Raw genomic sequence first — 14,925 nt, 5'->3', positions numbered from 1 at the left:
CGGTGTGATTAGTTTGTCCTTGCTGGCTGGCTGCATGTGTCTTCAGCAGACATAGTCTATCTATTATGTAGCACCCCACATCCATCCTCCTGCTCCGCATGTCTACACCAATCACTGTTCATTAATGTCCTGTAGCGAACTTATATCGCTGAGTCTCATGTTATATTTAAATTGTAATTTAAGAAATTTTGCCACTATTTTTTGTGTGTGTTGCTGCTGTTGTTATTATCCTGCTTGATGCTTATCCTTGTTGTTATTGCCATGTTAGCTGTCTTGTCATTTGTTTTGACGTTAGTCTAATAAACAACACAAAAAAAACATTTTCGTGTTTTTTTATTTTTCATTAAAGGTCTTCGAAGGCGACGATGGTGAACGCTTTGAAAAGAATTGGCTGTATTGGACGGGTGCTAGGATGTTATACAGGTGGGTATCAAAAAAAAACTGCTGATTGGTTTTTTTTCTTGTTAGTGTCAGTTGACAGATAGGCTGATATGACAACATACCGGATATTAGCTGTCGATGTCTATGACGACTTTGTCATTTAAGGATATTTGAATAAAATTAGCCGAATCATCTAAGAAAGATGTTTGTCCACGACTGGAAATAATAATTGATTGAAGCCAATGAATAGACTAAAGTCACCAATGTCGGACAGTTATCAACAATAATCGACAGAAATCATTAATTGACTGGAGTCTATATTTGACTGGAGTCAATAATTGACAGGAGTCAATAATTGACCGGAGTCAATAATTGACAGGAGTCAATAATTGACAAGAGTCAATAATTGACAAGAGTCAATAATTGACAAGAGTCGATAATTGACAAGAGTCAATATTTGACTGGAGTCAATAATTGCCAGGAGACAATAATTGCCAGGAGTCAATAATTGACAGGAGTCAATGATTGACAGGAGTCAATAATTGACAGGAGTCAATAATTGACATGAGTCAATAATTGACATGAGTCAATAATTGACATGAGTCAACAATTGACAGGAGTCAATAATTGACTAGAGTCAATAATTGACTAGAGTCTATAATTGACTAGAGTCAATAATTGACTAGAGTCAATAATTGACTAGAGTCAATAATTGACCGGATTGACTTCTGAAGTCAATCATTGACTATGAATTCGGTATTTGACTCTGGAGTCAATAATTGACTCTGGAGTCAATAATTGACTCTTGTGTCAATAATTGACTCTGGTGTAAATAATTGACTCACAAGTCAATAATTGACTCTAAAGTCAATAATTGACTCTGAGGTCAATAATTTACTCTGAAGTCAGTAATTGACTCTGAAGTCAAAAATTGACTCTGAAGTCAAAAATTTACTTTAAAGTCAATAATTGATTTTACAGTCAATAATTGACAAGAGTCAATATTTGACTGGAGTCAATAATTGCCAGGAGACAATAATTGCCAGGAGTCAATAATTGACAGGAGTCAATGATTGACAGGAGTCAATAATTGACAGGAGTCAATAATTGACATGAGTCAATAATTGACATGAGTCAACAATTGACAGGAGTCAATAATTGACTAGAGTCAATAATTGACTAGAGTCTATAATTGACTAGAGTCAATAATTGACTAGAGTCAATAATTGACTAGAGTCAATAATTGACCGGATTGACTTCTGAAGTCAATCATTGACTATGAATTCGGTATTTGACTCTGGAGTCAATAATTGACTCTGGAGTCAATAATTGACTCTTGTGTCAATAATTGACTCTGGTGTAAATAATTGACTCACAAGTCAATAATTGACTCTAAAGTCAATAATTGACTCTGAGGTAAATAATTTACTCTGAAGTCAGTAATTGACTCTGAAGTCAAAAATTGACTCTGAAGTCAAAAATTGACTTTAAAGTCAATAATTGATTTTACAGTCAATAATTGACAAGAGTCAATATTTGACTGGAGTCAATGATTGACAGGAGTCAATAATTGACAGGAGTCTATAATTGACATGAGTCAATAATTGACATGAGTCAACAATTGACATTGACTCACAAGTCAATAATTGACTCTGAGGTCAATAATTTACTCTGAAGTCAGTAATTGACTCTGAAGTCAAAAATTGACTTTAAACTCAATAATTGATTCTACAGTCAATAGTTGCCTCTGAAATCAATAATTGACTCTAAAGACAATAATTGATTCTAAAGACAATAACTGATTCTGGAGTCAATAATTGACTCTGAAGTCAATAGTTAAGTGTGGAGTCAAAAATAAATTCTCAAGTATAAAATTGGCTCTGAAGTCAAAAATTAATTCGGGAGTTAATAATTTACTCTGGATGATCTGATTTTGATGTCAAAAATTGACTCTGAAGTCAATAACTGATTCTGATGTCACAAATTGACTCTCGAGACAATAACTGAGTCGGAATTCAATGCATGTACTGAAGGCAATAACAGGCCTCAAATACTGACTCCAATCGCATTTCGCTTCCAGTCTATTATTGACTGAAGTCTCCTACTCTATTTTATAGCCAAAGGGAATGATCTGAAATTTCTTTTAGAAATCCTCTTGTATTGGTTTCTTCCGATAAAATGTAATCCTTAAGAACTTTTTTTAGATCCTTTTTCTTTCCTCCACCTTATTTGCATAGTTGTGTGCTGTTGCCTTTACTTTTGTTTCCTTTCGTTTCGTGTCTTTTACAGATATCTACCACGTACTGCCGGCTTACGGCGCATATCTTTGCATAAAAGCACTTCCCAACGTGGCGATAAAATGTACCTGCTTATCTGTGAGTGTGCCGAACTTCTAAAGGACATAAATGCTGCTGCCGTTTTAATACCTGCCCTGAGAGCTCGCCTGTGTGGCTATACGGGGTTATATAGGCCAATACAGGCGTTTTAGTTAGGCAAGAAGAAGAAAAAAACCAAAATCAGAAAAAAACACTCACACAAAAAAATGGAAAAGAAATTGGAACAACGATTCAGAAAAGCAAAAAAAAGCTTAAATGGCACAAAAAAGAGGGACAATGGAACAAAACAAAAAAAATATATGGGTGATACATAGAAAACCAAATAAAAACCAACAACAAATAGAGTAAAATATTGATTTTTGGTAAAGTGATTTTCGTTTTTTTATTTTTGGTTTCATTGTAGGGATAGGGAAGGGGTAGGAGGGGGTGGTGGTGTTCAAAAGATTATGGTTATGTTTTTTTTTTCATTTCATTATTTATTTAAGATTCCAAAAAAGTTGTGGTATAAAGTTTATTTTATGATTTCATGGAAAATGGGATGAGAGTTAAATTTAGAGGCACATTTGATTTAATTTGGCCTTAAGTTTTTTGTTTTTCAAAACAAAGTCCAAAGCTACAAACCTACATATGTATGTAGTTGTAATACAAACTCAACATATTAGTGATATTCAAAATCTCTTCCAATTTAATATTAACAAAGACACACACGCAGAGTAATTTAAAAACACAGAGTAAATTAAATAATAAATCTAGAACTTATGAAATGCAAATATCCTATAGGACCATATTTAGTGAATACAAAAACAACCACAAAACTCACAACAACAATTATTTAAAATAAAATATTCAAAAATAAAAAAATAAAACAAAATTAGGAAATTTTATGAAATTTTATTAACAACACCTTTTTTTGTGACCAAAGTTAAATTAAGCTTGTACAAAAAAAACCTAAAATAAATAAATGCAGCAATAATTAAAAATAAAAAATAAACAATTTTTTTCTCTAGGCTAACCAAGAAATTTAAACTTTAAAGCAATGCCAGCAAAAAAATCCCTGAAAAAAGCTTTTTTTACATAAAATAAAACTAAATTGAATTTAACAAAAATTATAATAATTTACAATGGCACCCACTCAAAGGAGGAGGCTACTCTCCATTGAGAAAAAAAAAACAAAAACAAACAACAACAAACAATCAAGCCTACCAACCAAACAACCGAACCGAAGAGAAGAGAATAAACCAATGAATCAATCATTAAGTGCTAAATTATACAACAATAAAGACACAAAGGATACAAAGAAAAAAATAAAACAACAACAACAAAAAAAGGAAAACCATAGCCATATTGCATGTGATTTAAATATATTCATACGATACAATACAATTCTCCCACTCTGGCCTCCTTTCCCGCTCTTTGGCTGTCACTTTAATGCAGATGTTTATTTTAATTCAGAGAATAAATAATGCCTTTAACCCTTGAAGGAGCGGATAAGAAAGTTTATTGGATACTAAGGGATTGATAGATGTTTTGAATTCAAATTTTTAAAAATGTCCTTCAAACAAGGATACTTAGGTATCCTATCAGGTCTTCTATGAAGAATATCTCCATGTTTTTTATGAAGAAGAATTTCTCCTCGGAAAAGACCCATAGATAACCTATGAAGATGAACTATAGATATTTTAAAGAGAAGGCCCCTAGGGGTTCTGTTTAGAAAAACAATACGTCTTCTAAAACATAGAGGTCTTATGTTTTCTGTTGAGAAAGACTATAGGTCTCGTATGAAGACCTCAAGGTCTTCTTCTATGTAGAATACCTCCAGGTATTTTATGGAGAAGACCTACAGGTCTTCTACGAAGAAGACCTCCAGGTTTTCTTAGAAGAAGACCTCCAGGTTTTCTTAGAAGAAGAAGACCTCCAAGTTTTGTTAGAAGAAGAAGACCTCCAGGACTTCTATGAAGAAGACCTCCAGGACTTCTATGAAGAAGAAGACCTCCAGGACTTCTATGAAGAAGAAGACCTCCAGGTCTTCTATGAAGAAGAAAGAGACCTTCAGGTCTTCTATGAAGAAGAAGAACTCCAGGTCTTCTATGAAGAAGAAGAAGACCTCCAGGACTTCTATGAAGAAGAAGAAGAAGACTCCAGGTCTTCTATGAAGAAGACATCCAAGTCTTCCAGGTTTTCTTTGAAGAAGACCTCCAGGTCTTCTATGAAGAAGACCTCCAGGACTTCTATGAAGAAGAAGACCTCCAGGTCTCTATGAAGAAGAAGACCTCCAGGTCTTCTATGAAGAAGAAGACCTCCAGGTCTTCTATGAAGAAGAAAGAGACCTTCAGGTCTTCTATGAAGAAGAAGAAGACCTCCAGGACTTCTATGAAGAAGAAGAAGACTCCAGGTCTTCTATGAAGAAGACATCCAAGTCTTCTATGAAGAAGACATCCAGGTCTTCTATGAAGAAAACATCCAGGTCTTCTATGAAGAAGACCTCCAGGTCTTCTATAATAAAGACCTCCAGGTCTTCAATGACGAAGACCTCCATGTTTTCTTTGAAGAAGACCTCCAGGTCTTCTATGGCGAAGACTCCTAGTTCTCCAGGTCTTCTTCTATGAAGAAGACCTCAAGGATATTCTTCTATGAAGAAGACCTCCAGGTGAAGACATCCAGGTCTTTTATGAAGAAGACCTCCAGGTCTTCTATGAAGAAGACCTCCAGGTCTTCTATAATAAAGACCTCCAGGTCTTCTATAATAAAGACCTCCAGGACTTCTACGGAGAAGACCTCCAGGTCTTCAATGGCGAAGACCTCCATGTTTTCTTTGAAGAAGGCCTCCAGGTCTTCTATGGCGAAGACTCCTAGTTCTCCAGGTCTTCTTCTATGAAGAAGACCTCAAGGATATTCTTCTATGAAGAAGACCTCCAGGTCTTCCTCTATGGAGAAGACCCCCGTGTCTTCTTCTAGGAGTAGACCTCCAGGTCTTCTTCTATGTAGAAGACACCAGGTCTTCTTCTGTGGAGAAGACCTCCAAGTTTTCTTCTATAGAGTCCTTCTGGTCAGTCTTCTATGAAGAAGTTCACTAGGTCGGTCGTCTATGGAGTAAATCTCCATGGCGAAAACCTCTTGGTCTTCTATGGCAAAGACCAGCAGGTCTTCTATGATCATGTATCATGGAAGATCTGGTGCTCATCTCGCTCATTTCGAGGAGATTATGGGCATGTTTTTTTTCTAAAGGCGATCAGCAGTGATATCTTCGCATTATGTTTGGGGACGTCTTATAACAATCTTACAAAAGATTTCTAATACTCGTAAATCTTCTCATAGATGACTTGATTTTTCTCGTAGGATTTCTCTCGATAATAAAAATATCCATATTTTGATGACAAGTTGATATTTGAATGGAAGATCCCTTAAAAAGTCTTCCAAACACCTTTTCTCTCAGATAAGTTGATCTTCTAAAATAACTTCAAATGACACTCTCAAAGAATATCTTTGTTATCCTCATGGATAGTCTACGAATTCTCATAGAAGGTCTGTGTATATGCATTTGTTTCCTTTGGAGCCTTTCGGTCTTCTGTATAAAAACCTATTCCTTTAAGGGTTAAAATCACCAACAACAGCAACAGTTATAAAAATTAACATAAAACTCAAAGGAGAAAAACAAAATAAACATAAATAAACGCACATCAAAGCCAACATAAATTTATTTCTTTGTGAATAAAGAGAGAGTAAAGAGAGCAACTTTAAATGATGGAAATATAAATTTAAGGGGCGTCTGCAAAAATATCTTGTGGCCTATTAAGGTGACTTTAAGATGGAATGGGTAAAGGAGTCGGCTAAGGAGATAAACAAAATATTATAAATTTATATGAATAAAATACTCAAAAAACTGCTGTGATACTAAATAATATTCACACAAATATGTTTAAATAAAAACAATGCAAATTGAAAACAATTTTATTTCACAAGTCAAAATTCAATTAAGCTATTCTTTTCAGTAAGATAGGATGAGGATCCACTTAATAAATCCACTTTAGCTTTTTCCGAATATGGTAATATCCAAAAAATTCATTGTTTGACCTATTCGTAATTTTTATGAATTCCATAGTAAAAGAAAATTTGTAATTTATTACGTAAAATATTTTTTTTTTTTTTTTTTTTGGATTAAGGCTTGTGAAATGAATTTTGTTTTTTTTTTTTTGCTGAGGAAGCAAACAAATCATAAAAATTATTAATTAAAGACCATTTTAAGCACCTCTGTAATTTACAACTTTTTAAAGAATAAATACAAATTATGCTTATTTAATAAAAATAGATTAAATAATTCAGCAAATAAGAAAAAATTACAAAAAATAATGCAACAAATTGAAAAATAGATAAAAATATAAATAAATTAAAAAATAAATTAAATATATATAATTATTTACACAAACACACACTTTCCACAATCATATGTACTTCAAATTGAAGCATACTCTAAAATATTAGAATTATAACCTGAAAAAATTCTAAACCTCATTTGAAAAAGTAAGCAGCAAAAAAAGGTAATACAAAATAGTTTTTCATTTATTTAATAAAATTATGAATAAATAAAAAATTAATAAAAAAATCGGCGCCTGTGCGTAGTTATGTATATACGTATGAAATTCTAAGAGAGAGTACCAGAAATATGGAATAAATTAATAATAAGAATAATAACAAAATTAAACAATATAGTATTTAAAATAGAGCATCGTCTAATAAGAAATTTGTTTTAATTGCCACTAGAAAAAAATAAAACAAAAAGTACACTAAACTAACAAATTAATTACTTAATAAGCTTAAAATTAAATGAAAATAATAAAAAACCAAAACAATGCCTATGAAAATTAAAAAATATTAAGTGTTTTCTTAAAAGATTTTTGCTTCTCATTGCCTTATGAGTCGATTTTGAAGGAGTGCCATCTACTTTTCATATTATTTTTTATTTTTTCATTTTGATCGAAAGAGCTCTGCTTCGAATTGGTCGATATATTTGTTTTGAAGAGCTGCCATCTAGTTTTCATATTTTTACATGTTTTCCCTTAACGTACTTCCTGATAACTTCAACATTACGCTCTCAATCGTTTTTCCAAATTGTTGTCACTCTCTCGATTATTTAATGAGAAGAGCAATGTTCAGAATAAGAGGCAAAAATACCACTGAGTGCTACTTTTTAAAATTGTCTAAAGTGGCTTCTGAGTACTCGATAGGCGAACTAAGGAATTCTGTTTTCACTGTAATATATTATTGGTAATTAAATTACTATCAATGCTCATTTGGTGGTAAAAACAGAGCTTAAAAGAGAGTTTCTCTCTCCACTCGTATTTGAGTGGAAGTACTCCTGTGAGTAACAACCGGGAGTACTCTCGAGGAGTTTCACATAAAACAAAAGGGTAAAAAGTAAGCTTCCTACTCTCGGGTATTTTTGACTCACGAGTAAAATCGAGCAAATTGGAGCTTTGAATACAAATAATCGAGTGCCAAACCCTCTTCTTAGTAACACTTTTTGAATAGAGAATTGCGTAGGGGAGATTTTTAATATAGTACTCTCTTAAGGGATTAATACCCTACACCACATAGTGGTATGGGTATTATTTGTTTGTAACATGAAGAAAGAAACGAGATAGGCCCATAGTTATTTTTGAGGATCTTCATAGAATCACTTTCTGAGTCGATTTATGCATGTCAGTCCGTCCGTCCGCCCATGTATTTTTGTGAACAAAGTGCAGGTCGCATTTTTTATCCGACTGACATGAAATTTTCCAAACAATATTTGTTTGACCCAAGGACAAATTATATTGAATTTCATGAGAATCGGTTCAAATTTATATGTAGCTCCCATATATCTTCAACCGATTTCGGGTTAATTGTGCACCAAATTTTTGTACATCTGACCGAATTCAGTCTAGAAGCAAGTACATCAAATTTGGAGGAAATAGGTTCATATATAGAGCTATAGCTCCCATATATATGTTTCATCCGATTTGGGGTTTTAAGTCCCTCACATGCGTAATATGCACTCCACAGCAATGATATTTAGTACCAAATGTCAGATACATCCCAGAAATACCTCTGCCAAATTTTATCAAGATCGGTTCAGATTTGAGTATAGCTCCCATATATCTTCAACCGATTTCCGGTTTATTGTGCGCCAAATGACCTGAATTTTGACACATCCGACCGTATTCATTCTGGAAACAAGTTCATCAAATTTGGTTTAGCTCCCATATATATGTTTAATCCGATTTGGTCTTTAAGTCCCTTACATTCCGAATATGCATTTGACATCAATAGTATTTGGTAACAGATATCTTATAGAGCTCGGAAATGCCTTTATCAAATTTAATCGAGATCGACCATGATTTGGATATATCCTTAATCCGATTTCAGGTTTATTGTGGAAATCATGGCTTATATCAGCCCAAATGAAGTGAATTTCGGGACGTACGTTTCCATTTGGTGGAACTCGGCTCCGATATATGTATATTTTTATACTCACCACCGTCTGTCCGTCTGTACAAATCACTCTAGCTTCCGAATGAAATTAGGGTATAAAAGTATGTATATTTTTATACTCTCCACCGTCTGTCCGCCTGTAGAAATCACTCTAGCCTCCGAACGAAATGAATTAGGTTGATAAAATTTTACTCAAATATTTATTATTTCTGCAGGCCTTTTGGTATTGAAAATGGGCCATATAGGTCCACGTTTTGGTACAGCTCCCATATAATGGTACCTCCCCATTTTCGGTGTTCTGGTGATTTAATCGACATTATTCACCGGTAATGTTTAAAATTTCGTATCTAAAGTTCGTAATGGATTTTACAGCCTGTGACAGAAAATTGTCTATGCGGGTACAGGTCTTCGTACAGCCCCCATCTGGTAACCCCATTCCCCATCCTTTGGTATTTTGATGATTTTAGCTACATTATTCAACGGAATTGTTTCAAATTTCGTATTTGAAGTTCCTAATATGTACATGTGGAATGTGTGGACATTGTCTAAGCAGGTCTTCGTATAGCCCCCATATATCGGTACCTCCCTTTATTTGGTATTTTGATGATTTTAGCGACATTATTCACCGGAATTGTTTCAAATGTTGTATTTAGAGTTCGTAGTTGGTATTACAGCCTGTGACAGAAAATTGTCAACGCAGATCCAAGTCTTCGTATACCCCCCATATATCGGTACCTCCTTATATTCGGTATTTTGATGATTTTAGCGACATTATTCACCGGATTTTTTTTTTCAAATTTCGTATTTGAATATTATTATGGCCTTTGACTATGGAGGTCCACGTCTTCGTGTAGACCCCTATATTCGGTATTATTAAGATTTTAACTGAATTTTTAACGATTTTTTTTTTTTTGAAAATTTCCAAATTCCTTTCAAATGGTGAAGGATATTCAACGTTCGTCCCGGCCGAACTTAGCTGCTTTTTTACTTTTTTTATTTTAATTTATTGAAGATACCTTATAACATTTACTTCTTAATCTATTTTTTTTTTCAAACATATATAAGCACATTATTGACATTTGAATAATTTTTGTCATTATTCTATTTAGAATCCTTGTTGCAAGGACACCATAATGTTTGTTTAAGGATGTTAAACCATAGACTAAATAATGTATTGACAGAGGGAAGTGTTTTTTTTTCTGTTATTTCGCAACAGAGGGCGCTGCAACCGTTTTGGCGCAACCAGCCAATTCGACTTTAAAACAACTTTTTTCAGAAAACCATTTTTTGGTTTGTTTATGACATCAAAAAAAAAAAAACTAGTAGATTCTTACAGGTTCTGGAACAGGGCAAATATAAGGAAGCAATTCATGGGCTATACATTATTCAGTCCATGGTTGAACTAAAACTATGTGTTATTATTTATCTAAAGAGCACTACAAAATATCAGCTATCTAGGATGTGGTATGTAGACGGCAATATGGGGTACTCCATTCCCATCCATGAATACCTAAAAACTAACAATAGTTCCAAATCTCAACTCAATGGAAGATATTATTACAAAATCTAGACCACAATGAAGGGGGATGCTCTCTCGGCAGTGCATCAGCTTCAGGTAAATTATTCCTAAAAACCAAATACTCTTGATAGAGTTTTGGATCCGCTGGGCCCCAGTTGCGGCAGGGTTTCAATGAATTGTAGAATTTCTAAAAAAATATTTACGCATTTTTAATTCAAAAAACCTGTAACTCTCCATTTCCATACTCACCTCCATAAAACTGCTGCCTCTTTGTTTGTAAATGGCATGAATGGCCCACAGCGGCAATTGAGCCACACCAATGCCCCATAAAATCCAGGCCACATTGTAAACACTTACAGGATAGCCAACACCATTGTAGGTCAATGGTTCCAGGGTAATCAGAGTGTAAACCAAGACGGCAAACATCAAACCGGGAGTGATGAGAGCCCAACAGATGCGCCAGTAGAGGCCGGTTTTTACGCCCAACATAAATTCAATGTCCTGGCACAAACGTTTGACACCTGCAGGAGACAAGGGATTAAATGAAGGGTAAATTTAGGGATTTCAAATTTTAAAAAAACCTAAAAACCACTGGAAAATTTTTCTAAAATATTTTCTTTATGGGAAAATTTTCATGTGGAGACTTTTCTTTCTTGGATAAATTTTGCACCGAAAAATCTGATTTTGTTATAGATTTTTTTCTGAAGACTTAGAAAATCGCCTTTCAAGACAAAGTCTGCCTTAGAAAACATTATCCATAAAAAAAAAACTTTTTGGGACTTATACTCATCAAAAGTTATTTTTATGGAAGGACTTCTCCCATAAAAACCTTTTTTAGTGGAGACTTTTAAACTCTCCACTCCATAAGCGACTCTTCCCCAGGTTATAAATTTGAGAGGGTTTTATAAACAAAAAATCAACTCACCATAAATCCAGGCAATTGTCATCAGCTCGGCAATGGCCAAGAAGAGGGCAATAAACGAACAGCCAAAGAAATCCACCAAATTCAAAATGAATTGTCCTCCGGGGGTCATGTAGACAAGGCCACACACAAAACCCACCACTGCCATGGCAACGGCCAACATCCAGTGTGACAGAAACGTGAAGCGATCCTTTATTACCGTTATCACACACGAAGCCATGCCGACATTGCTGCCCATGCCCAGCACCAGCAGCATCAAAAAGAACAGGACCGCAAAGACCTGAGGTAGATGTTTGAATTTGGCTATGGCCTCGGGATAGGAGATGAAGGCCAGGCCGGCACCTCCCTTTACGACTTTGGAAATATCCGAGGTGTTTGTTTCATAGGCCAGATTGCCCAGGATGCCGAATATAATGCAGCCAGCCAGAATGGAGGTAACGGAATCCACGCTGGTGATGATAATGACATCCCTAAAAAGGACAACAACAACAACAATAATAATAACAACAACTACAATATTGTTTGTGGCCTCATAAAGGCGGATGAATTTATGGGCCATGCAGCAGTAAATTATCATTTGTTGCTCCCTCCCCCCTTCCTCCGTCCTCCCCTCATCTTCAGCAACTTACCTGTAAACATTTTTGCGAAAATTATTAAAGGAGGCATACATGACCAGAGTACCAAAACATATGGCCAAGGAGAAGAACATTTGGGTTATGGCATTGTACCAGACCTGGAAAGGAAATGGAAACAAAATAGGAAAAAAACAGGTCACCACATACATAGGTATATCCACGTGAGAATGAGCGTGTGTGTGTGTTAACCTACTTGTGGATTTAAAAGCTGATCCCATTGTGGTTTCAAAAAGTACACAATTCCATCCAAGGCTCCTGGCAATGTAAGCGCCCGCCACAGCAGCACAAACATGACCACATAGGGAAAGAGAGCCAGGAAATAGGATGCCTTACCCGAACTGCGTATACCTTTGATTAATATGATGGCAATTAGTATCCAAGCAGCCATTAGACAAAGCACCAAATCCCAACTGGGCCAGCCCAGACCCTCTTCGAGGGAGTCGGCTTCACGTAGAACGGATTTGGTGAAAAACAATTCAGCTGAGGAGACATGTTTGCTGAGGGTTTCATTCGTCGTTTGTGGTATTGCCTCCGACGTGGCAATACACTGGGCTCCCCATTCCGGACGGCAATAGGTCCAAGGCAAAATGTCGGCAAAGGAGGAAATCAAGTATTTGATGGTCAGGGCCATGATGCTGGCATAATAGGTGGTGGCCACGGCAGTGGAATACACCTGGCCATAGGCAATGCCTGTTGAGCCAAAAAGAGGAAGAAATTGTATTATTAAAGTGAAATTTAAAAAAAAATCTCCACCCCCACTCACCCTTCATCAACGGCACCATACCAAATGCCTTAACACATCCCCGACTGGAAAACTGGCCCAATATCACCTCCATATAATAAACCGGTCTGCCGATAAGCAGCAAAACAATAACATAGGGTATAACAAATGCCCCACCCCCATTGGCCAGGGCAATGAAGGGGAAACGCCAAACATTACCCAAACCCACGGACAAGGCAATACAGGAGAATAGAAACTCAATTTCATTGCCCCATTTGTCGCGTATGGTCCCCGACTCACTGCTGGTCACATCCGAAATGGACACCTATAAATTGAGACACATAAAATACTTTGCTCACCTCGTTTTCCGAATATACTTACATTATCCTTGGCATAAAGGATAGCCTGTTTGGTCGAAGTACCCTCCTCTGCCTGCAGAAGATTTATCTGTTTTTGGGTCAATTTTTCCAGATTGCTATTCATGTTGGTCTCTTGGCGGCCAATAAATCTGTGTTTCAAATAAAGTGAAATAAAAATTAGGGAACTTTCGAAGTATATTCCACAATTTTAAAGAGTCATTCAATTAAAACACTTCTTTTGACGAAAAGTCTCCAAAGGAGAAAAAATCCTTCTTCGAAAAGTTCTCTGAAAGTAAAGTCTCCAAAAATCAAAAAAAAAAATCTCCAAATAAATAAAAAAAGTTGAATATATCTAAAAAGCATTTCTATAGAAAGTCTCCAAAACAATGTAAATACAAATCTCCAAAATAATTTTTCTAAAGAAAGCCTTTAAGCCCCCTTGCCTCCATAAGAAAATTAAGAAGACCCTTCAAAAAATCTGCAAAATATTTTGTACGACAAAAAACCTTCAGAACAGATTTATTCAGGAAAAAAATCTTTGAACCATTCAAAAAATTTTTGTAAAGTCTCCAAAATTTAATTTTCAATAAAAAAAGTCTGTTTTTAATATAAAAAATACAATAAAATTTAGATTCTTTTGAAAATGTCTCTAAACATTTTATTTTCTCGTAAATTTTTCCATATCAAGATCTTTTTCTCTCCAAGTGAAAAAAAAAATTATGAAAATCTCCAAAACCAAATAAAAATTTGAAGCGAAAGGTTTTTTAATTTAAAAATTCAACAAAAAGAACACTCCATCGAAATTTCCGCAAATGAACCTCTAGAAAAAGTCTACAAAATAAAACTGTCTATGGAAAAGTCTCCAAATAAAAATGTTATAGTCTTTAACACTTTAACACTATAGCTGTCTATTAGAGTCTTCAAATCATGATATTTCCAAATTAACTCCTCAAATTAAATATTCTCTTTAAAAAGTCTCCAAACAAAACATTTTATAGGAGTCGATTATTTTTCCACTTAAACCTAAAATGCCAAAAGGTTGCTCCTTTAAGAAAGTTTTCCAAATGAAATATTCTCCAAAAGAAAAAGTCTCCAAACTGGATTTTTTATAGAAAGGTTTTTGAATGAATGTTGTTGGCTACTAAAATATTCCAAATATAGATATGTCTGTGGCAAAGTCTCCGAATAAATTTTTAAAGGCCATGAAATAAAAACTTTAACGGTTACTAAAATACTCCAAATAAAAAACCAGTAAAGAAAGTCTTAAAGTCGGTACCCTACACCTATGATACCCTACACCACTTTGCTAATTTAGTAGAGCTGTGCATAACAATTAAAAGTTTTATTGGAGACTTCCATCATACACGCTATGATTATAATTATAATTTAAAGTTCAAAGGACTAAATATGCCGAAGCATTTGTATCTTTAAATTCCGACTTGTATTGCCCATTTGATGCACAATTAATTTGAAATCGGATAAAAATATATATGGGAGCTATATCCAAATCGGAACCGATCTCGATAAAATTTGGCAAAGATATTTCTGAGCTGTATTTGATATATTTCCCTGAATATCGTTGTT

At 34.8% G+C, this 14,925-nt stretch overlaps 2 protein-coding genes across 11 annotated transcripts in view; one reads left to right on the top strand and one right to left on the bottom strand.

Moving 5' to 3' along the window:
- LOC131800399 (phosphatidylinositol 3-kinase 2-like) overlaps nucleotides 1-3,081 on the top strand; it is a 30,149-nt gene extending 27,068 nt beyond the window's left edge. For 4 of the 10 annotated variants that reach the window (XM_059128952.1, XM_059128951.1, XM_059128950.1 and 1 more), the window contains exons 7-8: nucleotides 350-423; nucleotides 2,671-3,077. In XM_059128952.1, coding sequence (XP_058984935.1) covers nucleotides 350-423; nucleotides 2,671-2,869 — 273 coding nt within the window. In that variant the 3' untranslated portion in view covers nucleotides 2,870-3,077. Of the gene's footprint in view, nucleotides 1-349; nucleotides 424-2,670 lie in introns of all 10 variants that reach the window. The other 6 variants (XM_059128946.1, XM_059128948.1, XM_059128949.1 and 3 more) reach the window with 3 other exon arrangements.
- A 7,425-nt stretch (nucleotides 3,082-10,506) lies between these two features.
- On the bottom strand, nucleotides 10,507-13,307 carry LOC131805555 (sodium-dependent nutrient amino acid transporter 1-like; the record flags this gene model as incomplete). Its single annotated transcript, XM_059128834.1, has 6 exons — nucleotides 10,507-10,891; nucleotides 10,954-11,225; nucleotides 11,630-12,096; nucleotides 12,256-12,359; nucleotides 12,455-12,951; nucleotides 13,025-13,307. Coding segments are annotated over 6 exons (1,788 nt in total), but the record flags the coding sequence as incomplete, so codon positions are not given.
- Nucleotides 13,308-14,925: the final 1,618 nt, after the last annotated feature.

The sequence above is a fragment of the Musca domestica genome, unplaced genomic scaffold (genome assembly GCF_030504385.1).
Source record: "Musca domestica strain aabys unplaced genomic scaffold, Musca_domestica.polishedcontigs.V.1.1 58, whole genome shotgun sequence".
NCBI classification, from domain to species: domain Eukaryota; kingdom Metazoa; phylum Arthropoda; class Insecta; order Diptera; family Muscidae; genus Musca; species Musca domestica.
Note: the sequence above shows the minus strand (reverse complement) of the source record. Positions and strands in the feature narration are given on the sequence as shown.